General features: G+C 34.5%; 1 protein-coding gene across 1 annotated transcript in view; it reads left to right on the forward strand.

Annotated features, from left to right (window-relative positions):
* The window catches only part of EEA1 (early endosome antigen 1), a 165507-nt gene that overhangs the window by 134028 nt on the left and 19845 nt on the right, over nucleotides 1-11634 (forward strand). Inside the window, exons 19-21 of the mRNA XM_006898486.1 lie at nucleotides 1941-2271; nucleotides 3345-3446; nucleotides 7010-7204. Of these exons, the coding sequence (XP_006898548.1) occupies nucleotides 1941-2271; nucleotides 3345-3446; nucleotides 7010-7204 (628 nt within the window). The remainder of the gene's footprint in view (nucleotides 1-1940; nucleotides 2272-3344; nucleotides 3447-7009; nucleotides 7205-11634) is intronic.

Here is an 11634-nt window from a genome sequence, read left to right on the forward strand (position 1 = left end):
TTTTGTCTTTAAATGTCAGGTAGGTCCTTCTGTGTGAGTAGACTGACTTGACCTAGGTCAAGGCCCTTGACTTTTTAAGTGGGAAATGCAGAGGCTGTAAGCCTGAGAGAAGCACTCTTTGGGAAGATGAAATAAAACTCATCGTCATTTAAATGATTACGTTGTTTTATATACCCATGGCTTTCTTGGTTTTGGTATGTGATAATGCAAATTTTCTTGTTCTCACGTCCAGTATGTTGGGTTCTGATACTTTGAGTTAGAAGATGGAGAGGTATATTCTTTGCTTCAAATGACATTCCTTCTTACTAGTTAACGTTATGGTTTCTGGTGCCTAGATATTGAGGGAATACTTTAATATTATTTGCATATGGTCTACTGTGCTGTCTGGATCTCAGTAATCAATCCACACACAACTTCTGTGTTCACCCTCATTCTTTTCTGTTGAAAGGTCCCATTGACTGGAATGGTTCTTTTCACTTTTCACTCACTCGTTCAGTAATCTCTTGAGATTCCCACTTTATATTGGCCAGTAAAGACATAATTCATCCTTCAAGACCACGATATTTTTCTGCCTATTACTTCATGCAAGCATTTTTTCTTATTTCAGGGTTATTTGAAATATGTTGGGGTTTTTTCCATATGCACACTGTTATAAGTAGAGTATTATTTAAATATAATGATGAATTGTAGTGTTGTCCAAATTTTCTGTATTATAAAACTATTCCCTTATATTCTGTCAATTTCTGAGAAAGGGGTGCTAATATTTTTAACTATTGTTGTGTTTTTGTCATTTCTCCTTTTAGTTAATTTTAAAAAAAACACATCCCAAAACAAAAAGACATTTACTATTGCCTTTAACTCTATTTTGGCTTCTTAATTCACATAATCTTATGATTTTATAGTAATTTTTATGAAAAAGTGAGAATAGTAAGTAAACCTATTATGTCTAGGTTTAGATTACTTGACAGGAATTTTGGCCTTATTAAAGTGGTATTAATAATATTAATGTGATAACTTTTCTGTTCAGAGCTTGAAAAATCAGTGAAAAATAAAATACCTCATGACAGTACTTAATTCAGCATCTTTTCTAACTATTTTTTAGAAAGTAAGATCAAGTTTCTGGACTAAAAGTTAGAAAATTTCAAGGTATAAATATACTATGGTATTATATTAATATTTAATTTCACATATGTAACTAATACATCTTTTAATAACCTCCTTTTATAATGATTTTAAAGTACTTTAGGAATGGTATGTATTCTTTAAACATTATTACTTAGCATAAGGTTTTATTTTTGACATTAGAAAATGGTTTTTATTTTTTTCCTGCGTAATGTAGTTTTTAAAAAAATGGTAATAAATGGTTATATTTAACATTCCTGAAGCTCAGTCTTAATTTCTTAGTTCTTGCAACCTATTCAAGTTTAATAAACTTTTGCTAATAGACAAATAATAGCAAATCCCTTGCATTAATCCACTAAATTCTAACATGAATATTTTTCTTTAGTGTTTTAAAGTTTAAGACATGCCAAACAGATAATGTGTTTCTTGCAAGGAAAGCCGTCAAGTTCTCTTTCCCAGGGAAACCCAAAGACTAGATTCTTTAGGATACGTGGAAAGGACTTTCCTGGGTATTCAGGGGAGAGGCTCTGTATTATCATAATTTCCGTTAAGGATCTGTTCTAGTCAGCCAGATAACGTTAAGTCAGAATATTAGTTTTAGCCTTATACCTAACTTATTATTGATCTTGAGAAAAGTAATTTTTATATATTAAGTTGTAAGTTTAGATGCTCTAGCACATTTTTTAGTTTTTTGAAATGGCATTATTTTTATTTCTGGGTTATCAAAGAGCAATGAGGATTGATTCTTATCTTTAATGTAAAGTTAGAGATGTAAATTATGTGCACATTTTCTTAACAATAATTTCTTATATATTTAGTGTATCTGGTACAAAATTGGATCTACAGAAAAAATCTGAAGCCTTTGAAAATATTAAGCAAATGCTTACCAAGCAAGAAGAAGAAAAAGGAATCCTTAAACAAGAAATTGAAAAGTTAAATGAAGATACAAAGATGCAGCACACAGAATTGAATCATAAAATTCAGGCAGGAGCAACAGAACTACAAAAAGTGAAGATGGAGAAAGAAAATCTAATAACAGAACTGTCTACAACAAAGGAGAAGTTATCGAAAGTTTCTGATTCCTTGAAAGATTCCAAAAATGAACTTGAAAAGGAAAATCAAAAAGGGAAAGCTGCTCTGTTAGAATTGGTAAGTTGTTGTTTATGTTTACTTTCTCAGGAAGGAGTGATTCTTTTATTTAAACGTCTCTAGTTTTTCTAATTTACTGTTGACTTTTAATCCAACATTTAAATGACATAGCCCGAGATAATGACATACATAGACACATTCAACTAGCCATATATATATATATACACACACACACACACACACACACACTCACATATACACATGTATGTATGTATAGATAATTTTTAAAGACCAAGGGCATTTTCACTTGACCACAACAGTCTTTCATTATTACTGATATAATGCTATATGTAGGAGAGACTTCAATATGTTTCTCCACAGAGAATACTACTTGAAATAGTCACTTTTCTGCAGTGTTGTCAGAAAAACCAGAAAGGTCCTGTTAAAACACTTTTGTTCCTGTAAACTTTGTAATTCTCTATTTAATATTCTAAAGTTCTGGATAATATCATATCTTAGAGACAGTATAAAACATTTAAATGCTAGTGAAACATTTCTGGTCTCAGGATATTAAATAGGAATATTCTCAGAAATATTTTAACCCAGAGTAGTGCAGAGTGACAACAAAAGTAAAGCACTTTTGAGGTCAATATGAAGGTCAGTGAGAATAAACTATTCAGTAGTTTGAAATAAATGGGCATTAGAGCACATGACTTTTACGCTCCTTTCCATTTAGAGAAAACATCATCTGTATCTGCCCTCTCAAGTGTATGTGGTTTACAAATTTGTCTTGTTTTAATACTTTCTTCTTTTTATGATATTACTTCTGTCTTCTTAAAGTCTACTTGTCAATAGTATGACAAATTAATTAGTTACAGTTAAGTCTATGACATAAAAATGTGGTTTCCAAATTACTATAAAATATTTTGTGTGGAAATTGGTTGATGATCTACACTTCAACTTTCTAATTAAATGTTCAATTAATTTTTCTTTTTTTCAATAAATGATCATATCTACCTTATCTCTTATATGTTTCTAGTTTATTTCTTTGCATTAGTATTATTAAATATGTGTAAAAAATTCTTAAACTTACTATAAATATTTTCTGTTAATGTAGTTTCCATTTTTTAAAGGAAAAATCTTGCAAAGAGTTGAAACATCAACTTCAAGTACAGACAGAAAGCACAGTTAAAGAACAAACTGAACTGAAAAAGTCACTGGAAAAAGAGAAGGAGGTATGATTTTCTTTTTTCTATAACATAAACTATGGCTCATTACCATTCAGCCACTTCTACCACATACCAGCTCTAGGGGCCTAATGGGTGTGTTTCCAGTCTGAAGGTGCTTGGTCTGAATTCACCAGGTTCTCTACAAGAGGTGGGGGGCGGGGGGGGGGAAGAAAAAAGAGCCTTCTCCTTCTGTACAGTTTACACCCTCTGAAAACCTGTTATGAGTCAGTTCTGACTTGACACAAGCATGCAACAAACCGCAACCATTCTTCCATTCTTTAGGACAAAGTAAAGGGGTTCCATAGTTTTCCAAAGCTGTATATCTTTACAGAAATATGGTCTCCTCTTTCTATTGCTGATAGATTCAAACCACAAACCTTTTGCTTAGGAGTCAAGTACTTAAGTACGTGCACTGCTGTGGTTTCTTTTCCTTGTATTTGTAGTAAATAAACTAAACCAAAGTAACATTTCATCAAGTGAGTTCCAGCTCAGAGGAGCTTGTTAGAATTACCTACCCCATATGTTTTCTGTGGCTGTAAATCTTTGTGAGAACAATCTGCCTCATCTTTTTACACAGGAATGGTTCCTGGGTTTGAACTCCTAGCTTTTTTTTTTTAATTAACAGCCCAGTTTGTTGTTGTTTTTTTTTTATAATTAAAATAACTTTTTATTGTACATTTACTTACATATTTTCTGCTTCTGAGTAGAGCTAAACCAGAAGTATTACATTACTTTCAGCCATATTTCCATCAATTGAATTATAGCAGTGAAATGCAGGTCAATCACCCTAGACTTGCTTTCCAAAAACCTAAAACATTAACCTTTTCAATATGTCTAAATGGTGGAGCACAGATGTATCATTGGTTTTTAAAAAGTTTGCAACCAAAAAACAAACCAAACAATACAAGGGAAATAAGCAATTTTTTACATTTTTATAACCCAGAATCACAGACTTCTGATTAAGTAATACTATATAGCTAACTATAAACCAATCTTCATCCACACTATTCATGTATATATGTAAATATTTATTATTCAAACTTTTAACACTGAGAAACTGGTTCTCTCATAATTAGGCTTTTAAAAACTTCCTCTCACATCAAGAAAACAAAACATAGAAGCCCACAATGTTTCATAATCTTAAGATAACTTCTGTCTTCAACAGCCCAGTTTTTAACCAACTGTACCACCAGAGCTCATTTAAAGCTTATTTTGTTTTTATGTGCCGTCGAGTCATCTGTGACTTGTAGTGACCCTATGCACACAATAGCTTTGAACCCTGCCCTATCCTGAGCCAGTCTCACTGTTTCTGATACACCTAACCCCATTATTCCAGATATTGTGTCAATCCATCTCATCCAGGGTCTTCCTTAGTAAGACTTTTATAGTTTTCTTGCTGTTCTTGTGTGCCATTGCGTTGAAACCAATTCATAGCTGACTTTCTATTGGATTTTCAGAGGCTTTAAATTTCAGGGGAGGAGATTACTCACCTTTCTCCCACAACATTATATTGTTGTCAACCTAGAGTCAGAACCAACCCATTGCTGGCCTTTTAGTGGGTTTTCAGAGGCAGTTAATCACGTGAAAGGAGATTGCCCATAGAGTTTAAAACTATTCATGTTCTATGTACCATTAAACATATTTAAGGTAGGTTTTAATTAAAACCCCAAATAATTAAATATCATTAATAAATATAGAAAATGACATCCACTAAATGCAGAGTTAAAATGAGGTAGTTAATCTCAGGCAGCATTATTGAGGCGGGGGGAGGGGCTGGCAGATGTTGATAGACTTTCTAGTGGAATTACTTTTCCAGGATGCTAGCTCAAGCATATTCATATTACTAGTATACTTTATAATCATTATATAATAACAAATAAACATTTCTATAGTTAATACTTTTATTTTTCCCCAGCAGAAAACAGGCAAACAAGAAAATAAACAAATATATGAGTATAATACCTTCACTACCATTGAGTTAGTTCCAGTGATAGCAATTCATAGCCCTTCATAGCAGTCTGTTGGGCAGGCGAGGATGGCCTGCCAGGTGTCCAGAGCTGTAAATACTGGTGGAGGTCGACTGCTTTCTCTTCCTCCCATAGAGCAGTTGGGGGACGCCAGCTGCTACTCTTTTGGTTTGTGATTGAATCCTTTACCACAGTACCACCAGAGTGCCTCCAAAATGGGTATAATACGTGGTTGTGGGAAGGTTACAGTCCAGGCATGGACCTTTATAGACACCTGATTTCAAAAAGCAGCAAATTCCTATCTTGGCAAGTGCTGGATGGGATTGTCTTCTGGTTGGTAATTGAAGAAAGTCACTTGTGTCATAGATGCACGTACATGGAGAAAAGATTCAGAACCCAAGTGCTGAGTCAATATTGTTTAGATTTACATCAGGCTATGTTATCTGTTATCTGTTAACTAATCTCTTTTGCCTTGGTTTTAATTTTTTTTATTTTATTATTTTTTGTGCATGTACCATCAAATCAGGTCTGACTGGTACAGGAGGAAATTGTCCCTCCTTCTCTGGCAGAGCATCTGGTGGATTCGAACTGTGTACCTCTGGGATTGCACTGCAACTTCTTTTCACTAGGCCACCAGAGCTCCCCTTTTGCCTTGTTTTGGGCAGATAATCTCTCTGTACTTTAGTTTCCTTAGCAGTCAGTATATGGACTAATAATAAAAGTCTATGGACTAATAATAAAAGTCTATTCCTAGTTACTTTGAGAAATAAATGGGTTTGCATGTTTAAATGGGTTAGAACACTTTAACAAACTCAGTGCTCCCATGTTTCATGCTATTTAAAAAATCATCTGCCTTATTACACTGCCTTACTCTTACATTTCATAAAAGTAACTCCATGTGTCTTGAGGATAAGCTGAGGCATCCATATGTAGTGTTGAAGCTTTCTCAAAATAACTGACTGATTAAATGCTCAAACTAGAATATTAATGAAGTATGTGTGAAAACATGACTTTAACTAGAAGAACAGGAGCTAGGATTAACTACCTGGGCCACGAAGGAACCTTGGTGAGCAGAACTATATTCTGAGGTATTGCAGATAAATTCCAGATTTCTAAAGGCGATAACTGTTGTGCATATACTCTGGTGTAAACACAGATGCCAAATGTTGTTTGCCAAATACTATTTTTTTATCTTAATTAATATAAAGCTATTTTTTTCTGATTACCTGTGGCAAACAGGTCAGTAGCATCTTGAGATTATTCATTTAAAATAACAGAAATTCCACACTTTAGAGGTTGATGCTGATGTTATTACTTCCTGTGATAACAAGAAATAATCCAGTTTGTAGGCTTTGCTAAAATGTACATTTTTGAGTTAAAAAGGAAAGAGAGGATCAAGCATCTTAACATGCCTACAAAGGCAAATTCTGTTGGTTTGGAAAGCTTCATGAATGCTTCCCCAACCAATTCTCTTGTTTACCGCTGTTTATTACCTGTGGGAAGATCTTATTAGTTTCGAACTGCCTGGCGTGTAAACTGCACTGGCAGTAAACATTTGCTGAATGAATAAATGAATCCCAGGCGATTTTTATTTTCTTGTAGATGTCTCGCCAATTGAAGGTGGAGCTTGAGTCAATGCTAGGCCAAGTTGTACAAGCTCAAAATACTTTAAAACAAAAAGAAAAAGAAGAGCAACAACTTCAAGGCAACATAAATGAGCTAAAGCAATTGACTGAACAGAAGAGGAAGCAAATGGAAGCTCTTCAAGGCGAAATCAAGATTGCTGTTTCACAGAAGGTAATGATGTGATACTGATTTACTTTTTAAAATTTTTTTATGCTGGTTTATTTACAAAGTTCATATCCTTATTTTTCGATTTACTCTTTTTTTCTTTCATGATTTATGTGTTACTGGTTGTTTTAAGGGACAGTACAAAGACATTATGAACAACCTGTACACAATTCTTAATGCACGTACCAAAAATCTAAAAAGCCATGTAGTTCTAATTCTTTTCTAAATTCCAGTGACCTTCCAGCTTTAAATTTGGAGGAAAGTTTTCATAAAGAAGAAAATAAGTACCACTATCTTCAATTGTTGATAAACTGTCACAACATTAAGTCCCACTAATTCACAGTTTACTGTCACACACACTACACATTCAAATTTTCAACCGTTCACAGCACATAACAAAGTTATTAGGAAAACTGAAGTACCAAGACCAAAGATGTTACAGAGTCCACATAGTTCTGACAGGGAGAAGGCCATGAAAAGGAAGTGGTTATGTTTAACAAGAAATTTTGCTAAACAGTGTTCTAATTTGTGTATCTAGAAAACATGGAAAATAGACTTAATTTAAAATGTTCAAGTCATAAATGTATGACTATGACTCCAAATTGTCATTAAGTATACTCTGTATTATGGGATATAAAAACTGTCCCTTTTCCCCATGGAATGTTGCACTAACATCCAAAGACCCCCCCCCCAACAATTTTAACATCCCACATTTTCTGGTTGTACCAAAAAATAAACAACCAGCAAATGATCTCACCTCTTAAAAAAAGCATTTCTACTTTTTATAAGAGGAAAAATTTTACAGCCAAGTTTATAGAGTGACAAACACGAGTTGCACTGTAGAAAAGAAATGTTAAAAATATTTCAGAGTTTAAGTATATAAATCACTTGATTATATGATTAAATATCTGTCTGAATTTATTGTCAATGAGAATCCTATTTCCAGATTATTCTTATTTAAATTTCTATCACTAGCCATTTGACTTTTAGATAACCGTGAAACTGCTCTTTTGTAAAAGAACATATTACTAACACTGAAAATTAGTTAAGAATAAAAGAATAAACAGATGTATTTTGGAGAAAGTGCAGCTAGAGGACTCCTTAGCGGTAAAGTTGACAAACTTCTTCTCACATACTTAAGGCATATTGGTAGGAGACACCATTCCTCGGAAAGGGACATCATACCTGGAAAGGTGAGATGTACTCAAGGACTCCCAGCAACAGCAGCACTTTAAAATTGGGTGATAATTATGTAATATTTTTAATGTGTTGGACAATGTTAAAGATATTCTTAATACTGTATTATGTTGTTGTTATGTGCCATCTAGTTGGAACTGGTTCCCAGTTGACCTTCCAGTGGGTTTTTAGTAGTAGATTCAAGTCATGTGCCTTTGAATTGGCAGTCCCACTCTTTACCTCTAGACCTTCATTCTTATTAAGGGAAGATGATCAACAGTAAAGCTCCCAAATTGTGTATATTTTTTTAAAAAAACAGTACTGCCAGAGTCACTTAGTTAAAACGGTTTAAATACTTTTAGGGATCAAATGGTTTCCATTTTCAAATCTGTCCTGATATTTCTTAAAGAACTGTTTAAAAGGAATATATAATTAGGCATTATCTGTATGACAACAGTCCAGAATAAGAAGTGCATAGCAAAGTGAATTGGAGGGGGGCGGATAGGAGGAAGGGAAGAAATGATGCAGCAATGAATGGATATTTTTTTATAAGTGAACTGCGGGTGTAGAGAGGAAGATGTGTAACAATGAATGAATGAAAATCCAGCTTTTCTTGTAAACTTTCGTTAAAATCACAATATAAAAGAAAAAATTTGTCAAGATCAGGAGTTGATAAAAAATGGATTGTACTTAAAATATTTGAAAAAGGTGAGAGGGTTCCCTCACCTCTTGCCATGTGTCACAAATTAAATAATGCACACATGGCAAGAGGGGGAAAATCCCCTCTCACTATTGTGCCTAGTGCATCTTGAAAAGAGAACAAGTTGTTCGATATTTGGATATTTATATGGAACATAACAAAGTATGATTTAGACAGTGTCACTATGGTGAGATAGAGCAGGGTTCTGAGATTCATACTGTTGTTATGAATTGTAGTCGACTAGAGAGCACATAACAACGACACTGGTAGATTAAGCGTTGGTGATTTATGACAAATAGAAATAGGAAAAACAGGAATAATATTTAAATGGAAGTAAATGCATAGCTAGGCACACTTACATATTTAAAACACAAGGGCATATATATGTATGTGTTGTTGTTGTTATATGCCATCGAGTCGTTTGTGACTCATAGCGACCCTATGTACAACAGCCCTAAACCCTTCTCTATCCTGTGCCAATCGCACTGTCTCTGACACACCCATCCCAATTACCCCAGTCACTGAATCAATCCACCTCATAGAGGGTCTTCCCCTCCTGCACTGTCCCTCAACCCTCCCAAGCATGATGTCCCTCTCCAAGGACCTGTCTCTTTTTACGACATGTCCAAAGGATGTCAGACGAAGCCCCAGAATCCTTGCCTCCAAGGAGTAGCCTGCTTTTACCCTCTCCAGGATGAATCTGTTTGTTTTCTTGGCAGTTACATGTATATAAAAATATATAATAAATGTATATTTTTATATATGTATATATATTTAGGTGTATGTATTTCTGAAAACAGATGTTTGAGCCACTGATCAGAAATCTAGCATGTAAGCTATTAAATCAGTTGGCATTGCACCAACTTTATTTAAAATCTGTTATTTCAAATTCAAGATTTATAGAATGAATATGACTACTTACTTTCAAGCTACTTTTAATTTAATGAAATTGGGGGAAATATAAGGGAAATAAAATAAAACTTAAATAGATATCTAAGAAAAATGAGTACTTGGTGAAACTTTTGACAGTGATCAGAAGAGACTTTCTAACGGCAGTGGCAATTGTAACTAGGCCTTTGATGGTGATTATTATTTTTAAAAGTTCATAAAAGGGGAAAATGTGACATCTCCCAGGGAGAAATCAATATTAGTAAAGTTTGAAAGCGTTAAGAAATTATCAGAATAGAATATTAGCTATTGGAGTACATGGTAAGTATAAAAGTATAGAGATAGAAAACTAGAGCATGGGATGAAGCCAGATCACAGTGAATGTTATGTTCTTATTTCTATATCAATTTTAAGCATTAAAAAATGAAAGTTTTTGTAAGAAAGGAGAAATGTGATCAGCTTTGTTTTAGAGCAGAAACCCACTTTGTTATATAAATGACTACTCTTCCTCCATTCTCCTTTAGAAGGCTACTAAAGTGGTTCCCATTTTCCCATTTATTGGTTTCCAATTTGACTTCCATACCAGTAGGTTTAAGGAGCTCTGGTGTCTCAGTGTATCATTTTGCACTGCCAACTGCAACATGTGCGTTTTGAATCTGCCAGCTGTTCTGCTGTTATAAAGGTGTCTTTTCCTGTAAAGATTTACAACCTTGGAACCCAGTGGAGAGCCAGTGGGAGTTGCAGTTGATTACATGAGAGGGGTCTAGGGTTTCTTTGTTTCACTAACTTCATGCCACTCTTTGGGCATGTTATCAGGAAGGACTAGTGTTTGGAGGGGGAAGACATTATGCTGAGAAACATGAAAGATCAGAGAAAGAGAGATAGCCTTGCAACAAGATGGCACAGTGATTTAGAGAAGGTGAGAGTGTCACAGGATAGAGTAAGGGTCAGATCTGTTATTCAAGGGGTTATTATTAGCTGTAGTTGACTAGATGGCCCTTAACAACAACAACAATATATTTAAAGGAGTTCTGGTGATGATGATGTCCACATAGGGAGTTTTGTTTCTAACCCAAAGACAGAGACTCTCTAGTGTTCGAATTCACCAGCACTTCTGTGGGAGAAAGATGGGTAATCTCCTCCTGTGCAATTTATAGCTTCCAAAAATCAAAATAGGCTCTGAGTCAGTTCCTAGTAGGAAGCAGTTCATTTTAATGATAATAAATTTAATTAAAGATTGGTTTAATAGATCAGCACTTTGCAGCTAACTGACAGATCAGTCTTTGACTCACCAGTCACTCTATGGGAAGAAGATGGGGCAGTCTCCTTCCATAAAGACAATAGCGTTGGAAACCTTATTGGGCAGTTTCTCTTCCAGTCACTAAAATTTGAGTTTTTCTAAAAAGGAAGTTCTCATTATTTTTTTTTTACACTGATTTGATAATTCTCAGTTGATATTCTGTTCCAATCTTTTCTGGATCTTGGCTGAAAGCAGAAAGTACCGGAGGCATGTCTGTCTGTATTTCATTGATTATGCAGAGGCATTTGACTGTGTGGATTGCAACAAATTGTGGCTAACCGTGAGAAAAATGTGAATCCCAGAACACCCGATTGTGCTCATGTGAAATCTATACTTGGACCAGGAGACAGTTCTCACAACAGAGCAAGGAAG

This window comes from Elephantulus edwardii, unplaced genomic scaffold (genome assembly GCF_000299155.1).
Source record: "Elephantulus edwardii isolate Elephantulus edwardi_28Jun2011 unplaced genomic scaffold, EleEdw1.0 scaffold00231, whole genome shotgun sequence".
NCBI classification, from domain to species: Eukaryota; Metazoa; Chordata; class Mammalia; order Macroscelidea; family Macroscelididae; genus Elephantulus; species Elephantulus edwardii.